Source organism: Ambystoma mexicanum, chromosome 11 (genome assembly GCF_040938575.1).
Source record: "Ambystoma mexicanum isolate Mex_15411 chromosome 11, UKY_AmexF1_1, whole genome shotgun sequence".
Classification (NCBI taxonomy): domain Eukaryota; kingdom Metazoa; phylum Chordata; class Amphibia; order Caudata; family Ambystomatidae; genus Ambystoma; species Ambystoma mexicanum.
Genome location: NC_090934.1, coordinates 207,884,309 through 207,908,553, shown reverse-complemented (window position 1 = coordinate 207,908,553; position 24,245 = coordinate 207,884,309). Strand labels below are relative to the sequence as shown.

Here is a 24,245-nt window from a genome sequence, read left to right as displayed (position 1 = left end):
TATAAAATACATGAAATACAAATGTGCTAGCTTAGCTTGTAGGATTGTGCGATTATGGAGGGCAGCTCTGCGTTTTGCAGGGCTAGCCTGTGAGCAAGGTCAGACAGCAAGAACATGTAAAAAATAATACATCCCCAAATAGCAATTCAGGACTTCACAAAAAACATTTAGTTCCAGGGAGGATATTTTGAAGCAGCAAATTTGTGGGAACTAGTGCATTTTAAAGCACACTGGCTCAGTAACATTGATTAAATCAACCAGCTGGAGAGTGCACCAAGTCACAAAATGTGTCTTCTGCCAGAAAATATGCCCATACAGGCCAGTCGGCTGGGCAGTACCATACATTCGGTCTGCATGCGAGACCTGGGCTCCCTGGTCGATGTGTAGGATGTAGTGCGGGGGTACAGGAGATGGGGAGGTCAGAGGACAACTAAAAATGGTGTTTGGAGTGATTGCCATTTGCCCCCAATGAGTGTCAAGCATCAGCCTAACATGCTCTACACTTAAGTATTTAGAAATGTCTTACATTTCCAGCGATTACTATATAGCCAGGTAGACCTTAATATGCCAAGTCCACATATGCCAGGAACAACTTTATATGCCCAGGTGCAGCCTTAGAATCTACTGCACATGCATTGCATGCCATGAACCCCTTCATGCGACAATTTTCTAAATACGAACGTGTTTTGTGTACTGCAGTTAATGTTGCACTGTAACCAATACGGTCTTACTCACTTCATCCACTGTGAAACGATGGGTATGGAATTTATAAAACTTGCTTTTGCCAAAAGAATCCTGGTGCTAACTGGGAGAATCGGAGGGAGAACAACCTAATGTGGAAGGAGGAAGCGTTTCAGAGTATGACGGAACAGAAGGAAATATCAATACACTGGCTATGAAGCAAAGGTTTGTTCCAAAGATACAAGGACTCAAATGAGGCCTACGTAGAGATCACTGCCGCAGTCAAAGTGTAAAAGCACTAGGAGGTAAGACGGGAACTGATCAGTAAGAATGGAAAGACCCTTCAAATAACATTCAAATAAAAAATGGCTGCTGGGATTGCATGAATCTCGAGATCGTGCAACTTCAAATGAGCTCAGTGCAAAAGATCACGCAGGTTAAGAACAGGCTTCCAGCAGCTAAGTTCAGCCATTTCCGTGGGCCATAAATGGGATTCAAGAGAGCAGGACTGCCCAACAAGGATTACTTCAGTTTTTGTCAGTGTACAACTTTAACCAGTAGCGTGTAATACAAAGTACAATGGCATGCATCCCACCCATAAATTAAGGGGAGGTATCCAGATCCTGAGTGAGACGAAGACTTATGGATCATCCATGTAAGAGTAAAAACAAAAGCCAATCTCTTGGAGAATGGCAAGGGGACGGAGATCACGACTACAAAGTGGTATTCTAGCAAAACCCAGGAGAAGCTTAGCATCTCCAGAGGCTTACGATCCAGCAGACACCAAATGTGCAGACGTGAACTCTGCCAGAACAGGAAGGAAAGAACCAGAAGACACGCCTTCTCAACCTACTCGCAGACTCTGAAACCTACTAATCAACACCAGACTCACCCTTTTGCTTCTACATTTCAAGAAGGAGCTCAAGAGACAGCGCTTCAAGGAATGACTCGTTAAAATCTAGGTCATATCCTCTCCACTTAACCGGAGACTGGGAGAACCACTCCTCTCTGGTTGCTTGTAGATCCCTTGATGCTCAACTGCCCACCACATTGATTGATATTTTATTTCTATCGCGCTCGTACACAAGTGTTTCAGAGCGCGACAAGGCAAGGTAGGGGAACAGGGGAGAACAAAACAGCGATCTTACTAGGCCCAGTGACATTGAGAACACGCAAGTCAATTTGCAAGTGCTAGGTTTAAGGCAGCATACAGGGTAGGTCTGATAAGTGCCGGAAGAAAAAGGGAGGGCTGTATGGGTACAGATACAGACCCCAGTGCAAGGGGTGGCCGGAGGCAGTGCGGGAGGGTGGCAGGATGAGAAGGTACCTTGGCCCAAAAGACAGGGTGGCCAGGTGCACAGTGACAAGAGAGAACAGATCAGCAGGGGAGAGGGGGAGCGAAGGCAGAAGAAAAGAGGAAGGTCTTGAGGTGCTTCCGGAACCGGAGATGGTTCTCCAAGTTTTAGAGTGGCAGGGAGGCTGTTCCAGAGGGAGGACCTAGCTGAAGACAGATCTACCCCCAGCTTGTTTCTTAGAAAAACGACTGACCCCGAGTGAGTTGGAGGTAGAGGAGCGAAGAGCTCGAGAGGGGAGGTATTTGTGGAGGGATAGCTGAAGGTATTTTGGACCCAGGCCCCAGAAAGCCTGTGGACAATACAAAGGGTTTTGAATTTAATCCTTGAATCCACTGGGAGCCAGTGGAGAGTTTTCAGAGCTGGAGAGATCCGATCCCAGAGCTTGAGGCCAAGGACAAGTCTCGCAGTCCTGTTCTGGATTAGTTGCAGAGGGCGGAGAGTAGAGGCAGGTAGATTTAGAAAGAGGCTGTTACAATAGTCCAAGCTAGAGAGAACCCAAGCTTGAGATACCATGAGCTTCTGGGGGAAGGAGAGGAAAGGCAGAGTACTTCTGAGGAGGTGCAGTCGGAAATTTGACTTTTTTTTTTAGAGAACTCAGATGTGGGCGGAGAAGGAAAGGGTGGAGTCAAAGATGACCCTGAGGTTCTTAGCCTCGCAGGTGGGGGTAGGAGGAGGGCCAAGGGATGCCAGCGAGTGAGTGAGGGGAAAGGATGGTGAAGGTGTGCCGATGAGGAGGATCTCCGTCTTGCTGGCATTCAGACAAAGATCATTGGCGGCACACCAATCTTGAATGGCAGTTAGGCAATCAGAGATGAGAGAGGGAGAGGAGGTGGCAGAGGGCAGCCTGAAAATGAGTCGAGTGTCGTCAGCGTAGCACTGGAAATTTGAGCATGAAATAGCAATGCAGTGGGTGAGAGTTGCCAGGTATTGGTTGAAAAGCCAGGGCGAAAGGTTAGACCCCTGGGGAACACCACAGGTAGAGAGGAAGATAGATGAAAGGAAGGACCCAAGTTGGACCTGGGAGGGTCGATCTGAGAGGAAAGAGGTCAGCCAGGCCAGAGCCTGATCAGTGATACCCAGGTTTTCACAGAGACGGTTGAGCATGCTGGTATGGTTGACCGTGTCGAAGGCAGAAGAGAGATCGAGAGAGGGAATGTTAGAGTCAAGGTTGGTGAGCAGATCTTCACAGATGTTTAGGAGAGCAGTTTCCGTGCTTCTGGCAGCTCTGAAGCCAGAATGGTGGTCATGGAGAAAGCCAACAGAATTGGAATGAAGGTTAAGCTGAGAGATGACCAGCTTTTCCAGGAGTTTGCCAAGAAAGGGAGTAATGGAAATTGGGCGATAGTTAGCTGGACAAGAAGGATCAGCTGTGGGTTACTTGAGAAGAGGATGCACAAAGGAGTGCTTCAGAGGGGAGGGGAAGGATCCAGAGGCAAAGGAGTGGTTGCAAAAAGCAGCAAGGGCCGGAGCGAGGGTGTCAATGTGGTCCTTGATGGTTTTAGAGGAACAGGGATGAACCTGTTTTGAAGAGGCTTTCATAGATCGGACTTGTCTAGCAACCTCGTCAGGGGTGAAAAGAGGAAAGGACGAGAAGGATGGTGGGAGGGTGGCTAAAGGAGGGTCAGCAAGCACAGATGGAGAGGGAAGAGGAGGAGTGTGGGTGGAGAGGGTGGACAGGATGTCCTGGGTTTTTGAAATGAAGTGAGAGGCAAGGGCATTGCAAAGAGCCTGGGAGGCAAAAGGAGGGGTAGAGACTGCAGCAGGGTTGGCCAGCTCCTTGCAGATTTTAAAGAGTTCGGCCGAGTTGTTAGATGCCGCAGAGACACGAGCTTGAATGTGGACTATTCCTGGTGAGGACAGAGTCGGTATTGCCTTTGTAGCAGGCGACAGGCCAGTTTATCAGAGGATGAACAGGAAGTCCTCCATTTCCTCTCAGCTGCCCTACACTTCCGTTTAAGTGTAGCTAGGTCAGAGTCATACCAGGAATTGCACTTGGCTTTGGACTTCAAACGGATCCTCATGACAGGGGCAAGAGCATCAAGCGTATCAGAAATTGTAGAGCAGAGACAGGGCTGTATCAGGATGTGAGACAGCCAGAGGTGGGGGGAAGGGGTGGGAAGAGAAAGTGGCGGCAAAAGCCTCAACTGACACACTCTTCTTGGGCCAGATGTCCGAGAAGGTAGGTGGCAGTGTTGGGGTAGGCTTGGGGGGAAGAGAGGGAGAGATGAGATGAGATGAGGGAGGGATCGCTCCAGGAGAGAGGAGTGGTCAGAGGGATGGAGAGGGGGAGGTCAGAAGAGATCAAGACATCAAGTGTGTGCCCTGCAGAGTGAGTCGAGACAGAGGGGAGGCTGGACAGGGAGAGGGAGTCGCAGAGGTCACGGAAAAGTACAGAGGAGGAGCAAGGAGAGTCTAAATGTATATTTAGGTCACTGAGGAGGAGGAGTTGAGTGGTAGAGGCCAGGAGGGAGGAAGAGAGGTCTGCCCACTCAGAGGGAAATGGTGATTTGACCAGGAGGCCGGTAGATGGTAACCACAGTAAGAGAACGGGTAGGCGAGAGAGAAAGCCTACAGACAAGGCATTCAAAAAAGGAGTAGGTCTGAGTGGGAATGATAGAGGCAGGAATCCACTCGGGAAAGATCAGGGCTACCCCCCACCGGACCGGGAGGATCTGGGTGCTGAGAGGATCTTGTAGCCATCAGGGAGGAGAGTGTCAAAGCTCGTGACAGAGCTGGCCGTGAACCATGTCTCAGTAAGACCAAGGACATCGAGGTCTAGTTCTTCAAGGAGGTGGCAGATGTCAGAGGAGTGTTTGACGGCAGAGCTAGAGTTGAGGGTGACAATATGAAGGTTGCCAGCCTTAAAGACCTTCCTGCGAGGGGTACAGATCAGAGGTACGCCCTGCGGAGGAAAAGAGTCCTAGGAGGGGCAGAGGAGGAAGAGAGAGAGAGGGCAAGGTAGCCAAGGGGGGAGAGGAGGGGACAGCAGGAGATGAGAGTAAATTGATGAGGCGAGGGAAGCGCCTATCAAAGAGGAGGAGATTGGCCTGAGGGCCTTGGACCATGACAGTGCCATTTAGGTAGACATTAATGATGACTTTAGAGGAGTCGAAGGAAGCCATGAGAACTTCCCAGCGAGTGCCACCATTAATGGGAGAGGTGGAGATGGGGCAGAGCACAGAGACCATATGAGGAGTCCATAGATCTGGCGAAGGAACGACAAAGAGGATGTCGGTAAGGGTCTGGCGGAAGCATTGGAGTAGGTGTCGGCGATAGGAAGACCAAGATTAGAGGCCAAGATATCCTTTTTGAACTTCTTCCTACCAGACTTAGTGAGAAGGGAATGATAGTCAATAGAGAAGCAGCTGGAGAAGATGGGAGAAACAGAAAGCGCCATTGGGGTGGAAGTAAGGAGAGGATGGAGATACTGGGGGGGCTAAGGCAGGTAGGTGTGAGATAAAAGAGTGGTGAAGTCACTGGACTGGCAAGTTACAGAGAACAGTATTCAAGCAAAATACTGAGAATTTCGCAATGGGCAGCAAGATTTGACTTTTTTGAACAAAGCAAAAACAGCAAGATTTGACACTTTCAATCTTGGAATCTGATGTTAGCAAAGGGTTTTAGGAAGCACTGCGCAATAGGATGACAACATGCGATCAACAAGCAGAAAGAACAGTGATAGTCAAAGGCAGTAGAAGTGAGTCCATAAGGAGGGAACTAACCCATAGTTCTGGAGGTGGCAAAGTCAAGGCAGTCCGGATTTCTCCTCCTCTCCCATTAATTAACTACAGCTACCTTGTACTTCCCCCTAAGACTTGTAAAACGCTGTTGCTTCTTGAAGGTAGGTCCACGCTCAAATACCATAATTAACTAACTTAACTAAGATATATTAAACTGCAAAGAAGGTTTCAAACTCCGCTCTAGTGGAAAAAAATTTGCAAAGCATCAAATGAACTACTGGACAAAGGTAACAAGTGTAGAAACTATAGGCTACATGGAATCAAACAGTTCTTACTAAAACATTATCAATGTTACACTCGCCACCAATTACCATTTCAGCCTGCTGTTCGCCCAGGGCTGTTCGCCCAGGGCTGTTACTGCCTCTTTCGCTCTATTCCTCACAAATTTGAAGGACGGACATTATTTTGTCCCTATTCACTGCCTCTATCCAACTGCGGCCGAGACCCAGATCTTTCAGAGCGTTAAGATCGGAATTACTTTATAGAGCCTCTTCAGCAATATCCTTCTCTGTGCTCTGGTGTTTACAGTCGGGCTTCTTTTCCTTAGATTGTAAGTGTTATTCATACTTGCAATCTTCCCCGGTATTGTGTGTGCACAGTATATGGATTAGACGGGAAGATAATTCTCAAACCAGTCTTACCCGCTTCTGGCAACAGTTGTCACTGTCAGGCTGTGCCCACTCACCTGCAAAATGCAGACTCCTTCACCACTGCTGAACGCAACCACTGACCGCTGCAATTTAGACAGGTGAGGGTGCTCTGGTACAGCAGGCAAACCAAATAGATGTCAGCCACTGCACTCCGCCGTAAAAGCAGTTACTCCTTCACTTGTAAACACACTTTGCTGAACATTATACAGTTACCTGCATTTGACAAGTGTGAGTGAGTAGGAGTAAGCGTCTGACACAACGGTGGTATGTTGATTGGCAAAGACTTTTATTAATTAGAAAACAGGGTGTTTGGAGGAAATCCTAGCAAGCCATATCTCAACAAGAGTAGCTAATGAAACTGTCAGAATGTCCAAAGTAAAGGTGAATGTCCCATGTCCAAATCCTAACCTGTCCATCTCACAAACTGAATAGAAGGCGACAAGAGAAAATGTATCTGGGCTGGTCACCCGCAGCCCTGCTTTGTAGTTCTCTGTCAAAGTTCAAACAATAAAAAATTAGCTCCAAACAAATACAATTTCACAAAGTTCAAAAGGGTAATTTCCCTCCACCTTTAGTCTATTCAGCGTTCACAAAATATCTCTTCTCTTAGTTGAAAAGAAATGGATCCCAGACCGTGTTGAGTCAACCTGGATCTCAGTGCACTGTCGAATAGGAACCGTCTGGCTACCCTTTTCCATGCTGTATCAAGGGTCCCAGACCCTTGTGAGCAGACCCGGCTTACAGGTACTGCGGCAAAGCATAGCCTTGGTGCTTTTCCCAAGCTGTTTGGGGGTCCCCAACCCGTATGAGCAGATACAGCTTCCAGGTACACGATAAAGGAGAACAGTTAGATGATAGCTTTGCTGCCCATCAGCCAATGCGTTCACATTTATTTAGAACTTTTAACAATTCTTAAAATACTTGATTTCTTTCCCCAGTATAAAAGTATGGTATCGGAGGAAGGTTACTTGAACAAATGACATGTATAAATGCATATTCATTCTACTTGGCTCCCCTACATTAGCGAGGTTGTGAATTTATTGGCTATGTGCAGGTCATTTAAATGTAGGCAAGAACAAATAGCTATTTAACACCTACAGGTTTGGATAGGGAACATACTCTCTGGGCTAGGTCTCTGAATATGTATGTTCCACTTTAAATGAATGTGCGTGTAATTTTCAGTCTGTGTGCACAGCCTTCAATGAACGTGTGTAGTTTTCAATATATTCCTATTCATTAACCCTCAGCTCTAGAAGTTTGGGCTGGAGCTGTAATCTTCTCCAGTAAAAAGACACTATGTGAAAGCCTCCTTGCCTGTTCATGTCAAGATAAGGGACTTCAACAGGGTTTTAAAGTATGCATGGTTTTCAGTGTATTTGTATTTTATAGAATTTATATAGCATTTTAATCCAAAACGCTTTCCAAGAGGAACAAACAAGATACAGCAAGCATTACATAACAATTGAATTAAACCAGGAAACCGTACAAAAACAATTTACTTTATGGAAGGGGAAGGAGAATAGGGAGGGGCCAAGATGTGAGAAGAGGTAGGAGGTATGAGCAAAGGTGAGAGCAGAAGTAAGAGGAGGCAGAGGGAGTAAGGGAGAAGGAAGGAAGAGATGAGGATTAGAAAAGTGCACGATATGGGGTAGGAGGGAGCAGAGTGAAAGGAGGGAGGTGGAAGGGAAGTAGGAAAAGGAGTAGGTGGTGTGGGTGGGAGTACTAGTAGAAGAGGAAGCAAAGGGTTTTAAGGAGGTGAATGGAAGAGATAATATTTTAGAGAGGTACGAAAGTAAGTGAATAGGATGAATTCACTATGCTAATTTGTGTTGCGCAAACATGTCATGTATGACTAGACTCCTGGCTGCAACTTTGAATGATGTGAGGAAGGATAGCTCAGGGGCAACGCATGCATCTTGGAAGCAAGACAACACAGTGCAACACAGGTTAGAACCCCGATCCCGCTGGTATTAAGCGTGCTATAAACTAACAATTATAATTCCGTCTTTCCCAAGCTCTGCTGAGGGTTCCAAACCCTTTGCGAATAGACCCAGCTTCAAGGTACTGCGACAAGTAAAGGATTCAGATCTTCCTCCCAATTGCCACGGATCCCAAACCCTGTTCTCAGAACTCCCTTGGTTCACTCTCCAGCCAAATAGGGTACTCGTTGCTTTTGATTTCAGTGCTCTTTATCGGACTTTACTTCGACCCACAACCTTGGTTTACTCTCCTGCCAAGGTCTATGTGTACCACTTGTCCATACAAAGTTTGTATTCCTTTTTAATGCTCTTTGGGATCTATTCTCCAGTATGTGTCCCAGATAGTCTTCACTGTGTTGCTTTGTTTCAGTGAAGTCACTCAATACTTTTCATAGGGTCACGCACCCTCTGGATTCCCCCCCCCCCCCAAACCTGGGCTTAGGCACCCTATCACCTGCAGGATCTTGGCTGGCACCCTCCGGTTCTTTGTGGGGCTCCCAGGATTTTCTGTGGTGCATAGTCTGCTGAGCTCTCTGTCCATGATGAGATGACGACGCCATTGTTTTCTTCCCTCTTGTTTTGAATGACAGCTGGACAATCAGATCATTTGAGAGACTAGAGTGGGTGCATGAAGTTTGCCCGAATGATCCTCATCACTAGGCCTCTTCTTCGTCCCAGTGGCCCCTACTTGGGATAGACAGCACAAATACATGGGGGCACTAGGTAGTGCGGTAGAGGAAGGCTGATAAAGGGAAGGTGGAGGGGTCAACGGGGTATCCCATTCTCCCAGGATCGTCACTCCATGAGATCCTCCTGCTGAATACCACCCTCACTGTTACGCTCACGTGGTCTCTGTGGGGACGTTGGGGCACGGTTGGAGCCCTACCTGGATTTGGCTCCCTCTGGTCGCTTCTCTCCCCCAACTGCTGTCTTGCCGGGGATCCTGAAGGCTGGGTTTGTTCCTGTAAGGTGAGAGGCAGTAAGGATAGTGTTGTGGAGTTGCAGTTCCCCTCTGCCCTTTCGTGCCAAAATGTAGTGCGTAGAAATTTCCCCATGCAGGCTCACCTATTTGTATGAAAGAGTGAGCTCTCCGTCCTGCTTTCTTCAGCAGAGGCGCTGCGGATGGACCTAGTTGCATCACTGGTCCAAATTGGAGGTCCAGACCGGCTGAGACCATTCCTTCTTGGCGGTAAGTTTTCATAATAATGGTTTTCGTCCGTATTCTTATATTAATACTGTCTCAAGTTAAATTGTTCGTAATGGTATATTGTTCTCTCTCTCCTGTAGATGACAAAGATGACCCAGGAGTGTGTGATAGAGAGAAGAGTCCGCTCCGAAAGATTTCACCACTGGAAACTAGGTAGTTTTTGGGAACTGCAGAAAGTTCGTGAGTAGTGCTGCTTTAGGAAGTTAAAGTCTGTGTGACCGCTCACCTTCTGTCTCTTATTCTCTTGCAGGTGCGGCAGAGCGGCGATGGCTGGCGAGCGATGTCCGACTCCTTCAGGTTGCCGGAGATGAAGATTCACGTGGAGGCTGCGCCCGATGAAGGCCCCGTGTTGGTGAAGGTCAGAGCTGGTAAGGATGCTGGACGATACCTGCGGAAGATTCCGGAAGGCAGGTAAGGTGGATGTGGCAGAGTCATTAGCAGATGGCTGCGCTTCCAGTGATTGTGAGGCCTCAGGTAAGGCGTGCGCAGCGACTGCGGAATGAGAAGCGGATGGCGAAGCTTCTGGCGATGGGTGCGACTTCAGGTAAGGCGTGCGCAACGACTGCAGAGTGGAAGCAGATGGCAGCCTTTCCGGCAGAATGCAGGTAAGATGGTCGAGGTATCCGGAGACTGGAGATGAACGTGTTGAACCAGGTAGGTGTTGAAGGGTTTCAGAGACTGAAGGCACACGTGAATCAGGTAAGAGTCCTCTGAACGGCAGTTAGCGTTACGCTGCTCTCAGCAAACTAACGCGAAGCGCCAGTATGTGGGTGGGGCCGGCTTATATAGCCTGGCCCCAGCCACTCCCCTTAGGCCCCACCTTGTGGACCCACCTAGCTTCTCCTTCTGTCTTCTGCACGTGCCTTCCCTGTGATAACAGGGCCCCGCCTGGCCTTGCTGCACGTGCCTTTGGTGTTCTGTGTGCAATGCACACTTTGAAATGAGCTTGGTGCCATAGGCGCCAAGACTGGGTCATTGGGACCCTGCATGAAGTGAAGTACTGGGCACCTGCCCAGTGACCAGGCCACTCACTGGGACCATCTGGTAGCGGCCTTACCTCTCTGGCCTCATGGGAAGAGTCTTCCTCATCTAAAGCAGTGGCGGTATACCAGGATTTGTCACACAAGCTATAAGGGGCTGAGCTATGGAAGTGTTTGAGGTCAGCGTTTCAAATGTTACTCACTGTAGGGACTACTGTACTGTGAGGATTCTGGAATGATACTCGGAAACAAGTTGGACATGATTTGGCTAAATACGTAGTCAAACAAAAGGGATTGAGAAAGGGCCTTGCTGTCCCTGAACTAGCAGAGTTTCCCTACCTAAACTCAAAACTAAGGATCTGTCAGTATTAGAAAGTCCAAAACAAAACTGTCCTGTGTCCAAATTACTATTGTGACTCTCACATTCTAAACAAAGGAATTCTAAAGTGAAAAGGATGTCCTTGGCCTTGAGTGATTGGAAAAGAAACAAAAAAGATGCAACATTGACAAAGACGTTTCTCAAGGCTAGATTTCTTGACATTCTTAGGTCAACAACAAAAGCTGTCTAAGTCAATTGGCTTTCTTTTATGGGTGGTCGGAATACTTGGTGTACTCTCCTGCTAGGATTTCTGGTTCTCCAGCCTCTTAGGACAACAGAACCCACTGCCCTTTTCTTATAGCTTGTTCAGTTTCAACTTACCTGGTGTGCTCCCCTACCAGAACTTACTTTACCATTGCAACTGCCTGGTATATGCTCCTGCCAGGCTTCCTGGATTCACACTTACAATTGCCTGGTACACTCTCCTGTCAGGGCTTCTTGACAACACTTAATTGCCTGGAGTTCTGGCCTACCATGGCTTTCTGTAATTTTGCACTTTGAACTGCCCCATACACTCGCCTGCCAGGGTTTTTCTTAAAGGCACAAACGCATAGCTGCCTGGCATACTCTCCAGCAAGGGCTTTTCCGGTGCGATAGCCTGCTCACCCTCCCACCATGGTGGGACGGTCTTGTAGCATTCTTGGCTAATACACATGGTTTCTTATATATTGGCTTTTCACTTTCTAATATCTTTGTAACATACATGGACAAACTTGAAAGTCTCTCCCCTTTGGAAACTGCCCTTTCCGTCTTTCTCACCAGTTTTACAAACCATTCCTTTTGTCTGGTTTCGCAAATGACATTTATTTCAGTTTGGCTTTGTCACTGCACGCCCTGGTATTCCCTCTGTTCCTTCATGGACTCACCAGTTATTGATGGCTTTTGCCGTTGTTTCTACAGTCTGTAGTGACATTCTCCTACGACCTTCCGTGTCATGGCCGTTCTTACACTAATTTCCTGCTCCTTGAGGCTTCCGCCGCTGCGCTTGACTGCTTTGCATCTGATTACAGCAACCAAACTGCTGTTCCAAGATGCCAGCCAGCGCGCATAGGAGATCTTTGCTTGCTTCTGGTGTTCCAGCCCCACGTCACTGGCTTCCAGTAACCTTCTCCCCTCAGGACTAAGCTTGTTGGCTCCACAGAAGACTGCTCGCATGGAGAGGAGCAACATGCGCCTGCCAGCAGCCCATCTGGTTTTTGCTTCAGTGATTTAACGGTCCCGGACACAGGTGTTCGCTCGCTGCCAATAGAGCACTGCCAGTACTCATGGGTTCCCATGCTCTGCATTACTCCAGTCCTTTACTTTGTCCCAGTGTTGTGGGGATTGTGATAATAGTAGTCCCCTTCTTGAAATAGTGTTTGAGCATTTGCAATGGATTTTAAAGGCAAATTATGTTTGGAGGAAGAGTATGTGAGACTGGGAAAAGGGTCTCTCCCAATTTGAGATGGCTATTTGATATGTTCACCAAATTAGGATGGAGGTTTAAATCTTATGCTAATGACATGCGTACATCTCTATACACGGCCCCCAACTCTATCAACCTATCAAGTAGTCTCTGAATTCAGGATGCTCAAGAATCTTCAGTTAACTCTTGCCAAAACAGATTCTCTTAAATTCTTCAATGAAATTGGCAGAGGCCATATCCAACTGCCTTCCACCCTTCCAGTTTTGTATCCCCTCCAGTTACACGCTGAAAATCAAAAACCTTGGTTTCTAGAGGCAAGCCGAAATCGATTGAAACTCCCAGATAAAAGAAACCATTAAAGCAGCAGTAAAAAATGTTTTCATGCTCAACAAAGTAGATCATATTGATAAGAACTATTACTCTGACCTAGTGGGTGTTTTTATTAACTCCACACTAACTCACTATACCTGGGTATTACTGAACCTCAACTGTCCTGTCTCCAAAAAGGTAAAAAATGCTGTAATTCACCTTAATTTTAATTTAGCAAGAACTGATCCGATAACTCTCGCCAAACTCATCACTGATCACCAGTTCCATACAGAATCTCTCAAATTATCATGCCAGATGATAAAGTGTCTTCATTACCTAGTGCCAAGTTATCATGCACAAAATATCAATCTGTACTTTCCCCTCGCACCCTATGGCCTGTTAATAAAGAACTGCTTATACTAACTAAATCTAAGCTTAAATCTTGCAGTGATCGTAGATATGCTATAGCAGGCCCCAGTTACTAGCATCTTTGCGGAAGATGAATAACGGTCACTTGTGCTTGCGCCTGAATGCAGTTTAGTCTGGCTGTGGCAAAGTACGATTATGAATCTGTCAGAAATCTGAACCGATGCATGGGCACAGCAGAGCATCTTAGCCATGCAGGAGAAACAAGTGTGTTGTGTTGGAAAGTCACGGATGTCAGAACAATTGGGAAACAAACCTGCGCTCCTCGATAACCTTTGCAACTGGACACAGAATAGCTTTTTCCACAGGTTTATGGTTTCTGCAAGTCCTAAAGTGCCATTCTGGCATGAAGCCCCTGTTAGACTACCACTGATCATGTCTGAGAGACCACTAGTCACTCAGGGCCAGGGGTACACCAAGTAGCCTGTGCATCTTCGTAAGAAAGCTGCCTGAACACCACTCTAATCTATGGCACAGGTAGGAGGATTGGGACAAAGAGGGCTCATCAAAAAAGCCAACAGAAGGAGGTCTGGTGAGGAAAATGACTGGGTGAGAGAGGAGGCAAGGAGAAAGGTGGCTGTTGGGACAGGAAAAGGATACAAGAAAGAAGGGGGGAGAAAGAACTGAGTGAACAAAAAGAAACTGGGTGGGAAAGAAGTGGGTGGAAAAAAAGGAAATAGAAGTTACACAAGGCCTAGTGAAGAAGGTCACACAACTATACCATGAGGACTCCATAGGACCACCAATCTGCACTGTGCGTGTGACCTTGGCGGTTCACCACTTCAGGGGCCATGTACTCCACCGTGCCACAGAAGGAGTATGCTTTCTTCTCATGGTCTATGGCTTCCTTACTCAAACCAAAATCTGCAGAAAAAACAAATTACGAAGCACTTACAAAGGGTTGAACAGTAGGACCACAATGTGCCATTTCATAAGGCATGCAGTTCCAAGTCTCAATCATGGTTCAATGCTCCTTTCTTGTGGTTCTTTCAGCTCCCTGTATAATACAACACTGCAGACTTAATAACTCATAGTTCCTATGCCTGCTCTATGACCTCAACTTATTACCATTTCCAGCAAAGAGGACTCTAGTAACGGACCTCCAATTATCTTTTAGGTGCATCAGTGCCCGCTTCCATTTGCCTCTATTTGGAAATGGTACCCTCACAAATCTATAAGCAATACAGTCTGTTGGCTTTCTTCAAGCACACATGATCTAATACTTCAAGAAACTAAAATTGACTTCAAGCAATACTGGCATAAGTCACATTTCTCACAAGTCTTGTTATGGTCTTCAGCTCTCAATTCATCAAATCCGTTTTTATTCAACATTACAGTTCATAGGTTGTTCATCACCCCCTACTTGCTATTGTTAAACCTTCTCGGCCTAGTCAAGCAACAGTTTCACAATTCATCCATCAAAGTATTCTTTTTTCAGGCCGTGGGCTGAGATTTAATCTGCTGTTGAGTAGATGGCCGTAACACCTTTGCTAATACCTGCGAACCTTTGTGGCAGATTTACCCCACCTAAGACACATGAGGTTGGGGCCGGGAGAAAATGAACCCAACCGTCAGACACTTCATACCTCCTGTTCAAGTACTTCAACTACATATGGAAGACATCATCCCATTGACTTGCAAATGGCTAACTGGCATTTGCTCTGAACTCAGCTAGGTAGCAGGAAAGCAGAGGGGCCCATCAACACTGAGCCCCATGTTTTGCATTTGGGGAAGGCCCGGAGACCATGAAGAGTACACTGTAGCTGCAAGGCACAGAGGTGCCCTATCAACGAAAAGGTGCCAGCTGTACTCCAGTCAGCATTCCTAATGTGCCACACAAGGCTGGGAGGCAAAATGTCTCCTGCCTCGCATGGCCAATTAGAGATGTGTGGGACTGCAGGCATTCAGGTTATCAAATATCCCCCCTGACCAACCCAGGAGTACTCGATTGTTCTGGGTCTAGATGCCACTACCATGGGCAGCAGGGCACTGGAATGTTGCCCATTATGGACAAGACACCATGGCTGTACAATTCATTGTGTTAATTTCTGCACAAACCATTGAGGTGTGGGAGACTCAACTCTGGCTCAGAAAGTTCTCAAGATTCATGGAGGCATGTAGTACAGTTTACCATACTAGCACCCCTGGGGAGGGTTGGTAGCATTTGATTAAAAATACAAATACTGGAAGACTAGTTACTGGTAACTTATTTGTTCAGCATTGGATTTTTTTTATAAATTCACATGCTTGTAATAGACTACACAGCAATAAACACTAGGGTAGGTGAGCAGAATCTATAACCCATAATACTTGTATGGGAAAGGTTTAGACATACCACCTGAGCCACTGTAGGCTAGGCATTGAAAACAGCCTTCGGAGATAACCTGGCCAATATTGCTGCTAACCACCCTTGTAGACCACCAACACCTTGCTGCTGCCCTAGTTAGTAAAGCTACTATCAATGGAAGTGCATCAGATGTTGTATCAAGTCTTTTTAATGGGTGCCAGTCTCCCAAATGCAATTCAAGATGGGCATGTTCTCTTTGCATCACCATTCAGTTTGAACATTTCTACTTAAGCAATTTTAGCCTAAAAACATAAGGGCACAGCTTTAGTTACAAGGTGTTAAAAAACAATCACCTTCTAGGTAGACATCCTGGGTTGTGAGCCATGCTGCCCTCCATTCATAACCTGTGCTTCCCGTTTCTTCCAGCCTTACCTTGTCTTCTCCTGAAGTTTACAAGAGGCATCAGGTGACGTTCTGCAGGCTCTCTACAGTTGGGCTACATGAAGGAGCAACCCAGAGAGATCCTCCTCCGATCTCACTACAAGGTAAGCTGCTGTAATTCTGCATGTGCCAGCAAGCCCCTTCCTACAAATTGAGCCGCAATTAGTTTTTCAATTCCGAGCACGAGATTCAACGAATTTCCTCTCAAGACCCCGCCAGCCCTGTGTTGCACAGGCGTTTCCTCTCCTCGCCACCCACGGAGATCAGTCAATTTCTGCAATGAAACGTGTGCCTTTACCAAAATGGCCGCCACACTCGCCAGTGCCTGAACAATATCCTCTGGTGTTGACCACTCAACAGATTGGGCCTTTCCCACTCTGTATTCGGTCTTTCCTTCAATATGCTTCTTGACAGGGCACCCAGTGCCACTTGGACTCAACGCTATTAAAATAAAAGCCTGACATTTTTTTCTTGCCTTCAAGTTATCCCTAGAAAAGTGGGCAGACTCCAAAAATAAGATGTACATTTGCATACCAATTTTCTTTTGCACTTTGCAAAAAATGACAGGGGCTTCAGGCTTTCCTTCAGATGCCTCACTAATGTTCCTGAAGAGCTTGCTTTCTGCTCTTCAAGATTTTGCAGCCAGGAAAATGAAATTGGAAAAAAAAGTACTCCAAGGGGGAAAAAAAAAGGTGTTTACTCAATGTCAAATTTGAAAATATATTGCAGCCACACGCCCTATCTCCCCCCTCCCCCCACAACCCTCCAAAATGCATAGGAGGTCTTTTTAACCTCATTAGCTGGATTAACCGATTTTGCTTTGGGGCAATTAGTCCAGAAGGTTACCATTACAATGAGAACCAGCCATCCCCTGCAATGAAATATTGGAATATATTGTGTACCACAACTACCTCCTTCATGGACAGTAGTGCAGGCAACACTTGCGACTCCTTTCACTTTATAGCTATGTTCCCTTAATCAATGGAGCCCAAACATACTGGTGTGAGTGGCATCTCATTTATTATATGTTTTGGGTGCACGGCTGTGTTTTACCTTACGGTGAAGGAACCATTTTACTATTGCTGGCCAAAATGTCCAACCTTGTTTAAGCCCCGATTTAGCACTTCGCTTTTCTTGGGCAAAGGAAATGGCCATATGGTCTTACTCTGCATGGGCCCTGGCCAGAGCTTGGGAAGAGGTCTGTGTACTTTAAACTGGTTTAGACTGTGCAGAGTCCTGGACACCATAATCCACATCCACGCTAGAGTGAGGGCATGACTGGTTGAGCTGGCTATCAATGATTGGCTAGTCACTGAGTTTGAATGTTGCAGATTCTCAGATACCTGGGTTAGCATCAACCCCATCTCACATGTTTGTAGATCAAGAGGTTGACCACAGGAACTGGCAATCCAAAGCTCGATAAGTGCCATGGGGACACCAGGAAGCAGCTGCTGAGGCAAGGGTTGCCAAAGCAAACATCTGGAATGTGATACTCCTCTATTGACCAGGGGATGCCTGCACTGTGACTCAGTCACTTGAGCCTGTAAGAACTGTTTTATTTGCCTGCACCTCACCGACTATCCTATACAAGCTCATGGAAGTGTTGGGTGTGCTAGTGTGATGTGGCGTCCATGAAGCCGCCAGTGAGGTACACATTTCAAGGCTAACTGAGGCTATGCTGCTCTCTATTGGAAAGAGGGGCTTTGTTGTAACTGAAGTCCTTTGTGCTTCTGAAACATGGCCAGCTGGACCCAGCTGTCAAAGCCCCATTTGAACCTGTAGTCTCTGGACCCCGATACAACCGACAGTGAGAGCAGTTCACAACAGCCTATACTTACCGAAGATCATTGGTCTTCTGGGCTATGTTGAGGCGCAGGGCTGCATGCCCTTACAGTGCCTCACGGTTTTCCGTGGAATCCATTATGTGAAAAAGGCCTACCATGTGGCTACTCGGGTCTTAATGTCGGTGGTTGAACATGGGTATAAGAATTAAGGTTGCCTTAAACAGTAGGGCATTGGTGGCTGCCTTCTTCCTACAGTCTTTGAAATTGTCATAATTTAAACTCTTAACTAATGCATTGAGCCCTGTTGATTCCTATGGGAGAAATGTGATTACTCTTTAGTCCTTCCCCAACCAATTATTAAAAAATGGTTACTTACCTTTAACTCTTGTTGAACTTTAGTTTTAATGAAAGGGTTGGACTGTGTAAGATTGTTTTACCCAGTTGGTTTGCCTTACATTTATTTAAGGCCGATATATTACAACTCCCCTACGCCCCACTTTAGCTGTGCAAGTATTGTCGAATAACTGCATTTTGAACTAAGGTGCGATTGGTGTTCCAATTGTACAGCCATCTTGTGATCGTGTATAGATCAGAGGTTACATGCCACAGAAAGAGTAAGTATCGGTTTAGTCACATGCTTCGCATAGGGTGTCATTAAGAGCAGAAATCTGCAACCTCTAGAACTCCACATTTTGGATGACTACTCCCATGGACCCTTTATCACTGTTGGCAAGAGCGATGGTAGTTGCCCAAAATATCTGGAGCACCAAAGGTTGCAGACCCGTGATCTAGTGGTTGGTCTGGAGTATTACAAGAGGTTTACATCCCAAGTAAGAGGGCGCCGCACCAACAAGTTCGTTTTTGTCACACTATCCCTAGATGTACCACGCGTGGATTAATTTTCCAACATGGCGCAAGCAAAACAACCAGTAAGCGTGTATACTTAACCTCCCATGTGGGGAAGAAGTAGCATGCAACTAAACAGAATCCACAAACATTACAGGGTCCATAATGTTTTGCGTTCTGAAGCTTGTGAAACTTAAGACTTGCCTGCTTTGCAAAGACTACCGAGAAATACCTGAAGATGGCAATTGCTGAGCTGAAGGAACAGTGTCAAATGTTTAAGCATAGCCAGGCCCACCAGAGAATCTGCCCAGTCTTGTGTATTAACTGATGAATCTATAGTTTTTCTTGACTCACAAACAACATACCTCCGACTCCCTGTGGTGGTGAAGAGGGAAACGGGTGCCTGACTGCACAGTTTGGAGGAGAGGCAGTTTGGTTACTAGCGACCCGCTGCTGGGTGTAGAGATGCCGAGTCTAGGGAAACTGGTGACAACCTGGGGCTGTTGCTGACCTGAATGGGAAGATATGGCCGTCCCATCACTGTGGATGAGTGGAGCTGGTCAAGCCGGCAACATGCAGCGAGATGTGCTGCAAACATTGAGAGAGAAAATTCAGCTATAGGGGAAAGGCTTCAGCCTCCTTCACAAATGCAAAGCTGAAATCACTCAGTGCTAGAACGCTTACCTCCCATGTAGAGGTATCTTGGTTCGATTTCCCCCCCCCCCCCCAATCAATTGAATTTATATTAGTGAAGTAAAAACTGCAAAACCACAAGGACATGGTGAAATAAAATGATGCATCATCTGAGGCCTCATTCTCCATGCTGCCCACCCGTTTACTCAGTCTTTCACTAGTCTTTGGCAATGTCACCTGAAAGGCAATGGTTGCAAACCCTGTGTGTTTCCTTCTAGGGGAACTTCGAAAAGCAGCTTGTGCACAACCTAAAAAGGTGCTTTCTCCTACCAGGGGCAGCCAATAAAAGTAGATGTCTGGGGTAGTGTAGGCATTCTTGATAGAGGGCTGACAAGCCCCCAAGCTGTACATACTGTATGCCGTCCGGCAGTTGTCTGGAGTCTGAATTATTGGCATTGAAACGTTACACAGGTTTTCATTCTCAGCTTTCCCTCATGTGATTAACCAAAGGCAGGAAAAGAAAATCAGAGGATGTGAATGCGCAGAGAATCATCGGTGCCTGTACACAAAGGGTTAGGCTAGTACAACAAGAACACCCACCCTTTCAATTTGGAAATGAACACCCATCTCTCCAGACCAACCACTGATTGGTAGCCTATTCAAGGCACAAGTCTCCAAAAAGATTCACAAGTTTCAAGAACTGTTTTATCTTAAGCATTCATAGTTTAATACCAAATGTGTTAATCGATAAGCATACATATGATACTTGATGTTGTGGACAACCCCTTGTGCATTTTAACTATTGCACACAAGGCTCTTGATCGCCGTTGTCCAAACCTTACTCCGTTAGAATTGGAGATTGGGCTTCTGAGGCTGTGCCTACAGCTAATTTAACCATTGTTATGCATGTACCGACATAGATTACCAGCATAACAGAAGTAGATTAGACCTGTGAATCCCTAAAAGCCAATGCTAAATGATTGCAAGAATCTGACAATCTAAAATTCAATCACAATCGGGATGCCAGTTGATCACACAATGGGTGCTAGGCCGGAAAAGCTAATTGAACTGGCCCAGGAAGACCCACAAACGACAATACAGTGTAGGGTCTAAAGGAAAGATCAGGACACAGGTGGCGCCAGAGATTAGAGCAGCACTCAAAGTAACTGAAAAATACTGAAGGTTTGAGGAAGGCAAAAAACTCAAGGGGGGTTGGTTCAGGAGAAGGCGGAGCAGGGATACCCGGCACCTAAGGGCCAGGGCAATAGTTAGCAGCCTCAAATACAATAGAGGAGAGGTGCAACATAAAAGTTGAAGCAATCTCTAGGGAATATGAACAGGAAGTGTAGTAAGATGCGGCAAAGTGGTGCCCATAAAACAAAACCAGGCATACTATGCAGGACGTGCCAAGCTAAAGTGTGAACATGGTGCAGATCTGGCACATGGGTTACAGGAAAGGTTGGCACTCCAGGACCTACAGAACAGACAACTCGAAACAAACGTCAGTGGGAAGGCAATTCCACAGGCAGGGGTTGCACCCAAGGAATAGGAGTAGTGGCAATTTCTGAAGGACAGGCCGAGCACACAAGGCAGATATGCCAGGCATTAACTTCAAAAGTGTAGGGCCAGTGCCAAGGGAACAGGATAGTGCTACAGGACTGCTACTTCCAAGAGATGGTGCAAGGTCAGCAATCTACAACAAAGGGTGCATCAAGGCGAGTGTGTGGCTAGTTATGCGGAAGAATAGTCCAGAGGTACAGGGTGGGGGACGGGAAGAGGCAATGTGGGGGACGGGATCACAGTATCCAAAACGTAGCTAGAGAAGGCATGATGTGCAGTTGCATCATAGGCAAATGAAAGCAACAAAATGAATATTTACCTGTTAGCTTAATGTGTCCTTCCTCATCGAGAAGAATACTGCAAGACAAAATGGAACAGTCAGAGCGGATACCAGAAGTGCAAAGCGGGGAAGGTGGATGGTGGGAGCAGAGTTACTTGTATGCAACAATGAGGGATCATTCAGGCATATGGAGGGGTGGCAGCAGGGAGGCATAGAGAGCTTAAAAAGAGAAGCTCATGGAATAATGTGTTTGAAAACATTGAATTACCAGTGGCACCATTGAGAACACCAACATACTTTGTATTTATTGATTTATAACACTTTCACCAAAGAGCTGAAGAAATAACTGGCAGTACAATAAATGAAGGCAAAACAAATTAGTAAATGAGCCAAGAGTGGATTGGAAAGTAGGAGATCATATAGAGGGGTAGGTATTTAATTTGAGAGCAAGTAGGGTGAAGGAGTGGAAAATGGATTGCTCAAAGTCGGGCTTGAGAACTGCCATAAGAAAGAGCATAAAGAACAAGTGGGGAAAGAGACAATAGATTAGAGATCAGGAGGAGCCAGACCGTGCGCACTTGAAGACCATGCAGAGAAAGTGAATGAAGAGACTCAATTCAAAGGAACGTCAGAAGAAAGATTGAAGCAACAGGGAGATAGAAGTGCGAGCAGAAAAAAGAGTGTGAATAGAGTTGAAGACAGAGCGGAAGGGAGTGAGTAGGTAGGAAGACACCCAAGAAGAAAAGAGCACTAATAGAGTTGAGAAAGGACAAGGGCCAAAATAGGTTTAGTGCATTGGAAGTAAAGAAAAGGACAGGCTTTCCTAATAATGTGGTGTTGTAGATGACAGGACAGAGCAGTGCCAGATGTGTGGAAAATGAAAGTGAGCAGTCCAAGATGACACTGAGATTACAAACTGTAGGAGAGGGCAGAAGGGGAAGCAGAAACAGAGGCGGAAAAGAAGAGCAATCAGTTTTGAAAGGTTAATCTTGAGAAAGTGAGAATGCATCCAGGATTGGATGGATAACAGGCAGGCAGTAAAGGAGTGAATACAATCAGAAATAAGGAAGCATGAAACAGATCGGAGAGTCATATGCATAGAAGGGACAGGAAAGTGCATAACTGACTATTGCAGCAATATGAGAACGCTAGAGTGAGAAAAGGAAAGAACAGGCATTTAGGACAAACTGCAATATAAGGGAAAAGAAGCTGATGTTTTTCTGCCAAAATAAATTGAAAGAGCAATCATTAAGATAGGAGTGAAACCACTGAAGAATAGAACCCGAAAGGCCCGAATAAGAGTGCTGAGATAAGGATAGGGTGGTTAGAAGTGACAAAAACAACTGATAGACCAAGTAAAATTAGAATAGATCGTTTCTCATGGCAAGACAAGAGAACGCAGTCAAACCCAGAAGAGCAGTTTCAAAAGAATGAAAAAGACAAAAGCCCGATTGATAAGGAGAAATAAGGGAATTGTGAGAAAGATCAGCAGAAGCCTGGGTTTTAACAATCTATACGAGAATGCTAGCAAATTAGGAAGGGGAGAAATACGGCAATAGTTAGCAAGAGAATAGTCAGGTGAGAGTTTCATGAGAATGGGTAAGACAGCCAGATGTTTGAAAGTAGAAAAAAAGCATGAGAAGGAGAGCGAAATAATAAATAAAGAAGTCAGATAAGGAAGAAGGGAAAGACCTTGGATAGAAGGGGAAGGAATGAGGTCAAAAGGAGAGGAAGTAGGGGGCTCAGGATTGTCAAAATCAGAAAGAAGAGGAGAAAGAGGAAGGTGCAAACGTAGATTAAGAAAGGAATGGTTCATTAAGCGGATAGAATAGGGGAGCGCAAGAGCGAGAGTAAACTGTGGTAAAGTAAAAAAGTAAAGGAATGTTTGTAAGGTATAAGGAAGTATCAGGAGTGGGACTATAGAATGCGATTTCGCAGTTCAAAAAGGCAATGTAGATGAGAAGGGGAAGATGATCTAGGAAATCTTGATTTTCTTTTTTACCAGTAAGTAAAGTAGAACCAGATGCTGATTTCAGAGTGGAGAGAAGATCCAGAGAGGATTGAGATTTCTTTGCATGCCTCTCAGCACGGTGTAGAGAAGCCTGAAGGGAAAGTAGGTCTGGAGTGAAGCAGGATTAAGGAAGCTTGCAAGAAGGACAAAAGGGGTGTGCATGGTTGAAATAATTAAGGATAGAAGGCCGACCATAATTGCGAGACAAGAGAATTCCAAAAAGGAAGGAAGTGCACCGGCAACAGTCTGAATTAACTACAGATTATGTTGAGCAAGTCTGAGGAGAAAAGTAGTAGGAGCAATGTTTTGAGGGGGTGGAGGGAGAAAGAATCAGGAGAAAAAAAAACAAATATGGCAATAGAATGGAGAGGAAAATATGAGATCAAAGGAAGACAGGTGTGCGGTAGGGACAGGATATTGCAAAAGATGATGGCATTGGATTAAAAGGGGGGGGGCCTATGCATGGATAGTTGAGAGATGGAGGTTAAAGTCTCCAAGGAGAAAGAAGGGGGATGTCATGAGGCAGAAGAGGAGCAGATAGAAGAAAAAGAAAAATCAGACTGAACTCATTTTGTCCAATCAAAGTGAGCAGGAAGAGAAGCAAGCAAAGAACCTGGTCGCCACTGAAGGAACAGTAAAGCCTGGCAGACAATAGATTAGAAACACCAAAGGAAATTGTTTAATAGTGGAATCAAGTGATTCTCTACAGATGGAAAAAGGACAACACAGGTGTAATGACTAAGGAAAGGGATGAATACAACAGAAGGCCTGTAGCACTGCTTCTAACCGTAATGCAGAGTATGGATAAATCCTGTAATAAAAGGAAATAAGGAGGCAGGCGTTGTGTCAATAGGGGAGATCCAGGTTTCAGTCAGGCACACAAACTTGTAAACATATTTAAAGAGCTCCATAAATAAGCCATCCATGGGGTCTGCAGTCTTGCTCACTGGTCGCATGGTGCCAGGGCTTCCGTTACACCGCATCAATAATAAACTCAAGTGATCACTGCAGGATGCTTCCTACAAGAGGCTATGTCTACTGATACAACTGATGACTATAGGAAACATTTTGAAGTGCCGTGATGCAATCCTCAAATTGAGTAATTCACATGTAGTACATGCTATTGTGCAAGGGTATTGCAACACTTTTTCCTTCAGTCTCTTAAATTCTATAATTTTTCCTCTCTTTACTTTCCTTCTTCAGGGTAGCTTTTCTTAATGTTTATAATTCTTTTCCTTCATTCTTTTCTTTCGTAGTTTTCTTTCCTTCTCACTTGATCTTTCCATTCGGAT

The 24,245-nt window shown here is 45.8% G+C and overlaps 1 protein-coding gene across 4 annotated transcripts in view; it reads right to left on the bottom strand.

Moving 5' to 3' along the window:
- The window catches only part of RPS6KA1 (ribosomal protein S6 kinase A1), a 918,695-nt gene that overhangs the window by 370,236 nt on the left and 524,214 nt on the right, over nt 1-24,245 (bottom strand). For all 4 annotated transcript variants that reach the window (XM_069622861.1, XM_069622863.1, XM_069622864.1 and 1 more), the window contains 2 exons: nt 20,982-21,019; nt 13,833-13,975 (listed from right to left, as the gene is read on the bottom strand). In XM_069622861.1, coding sequence (XP_069478962.1) covers nt 13,833-13,975; nt 20,982-21,019 — 181 coding nt within the window. The remainder of the gene's footprint in view (nt 1-13,832; nt 13,976-20,981; nt 21,020-24,245) is intronic.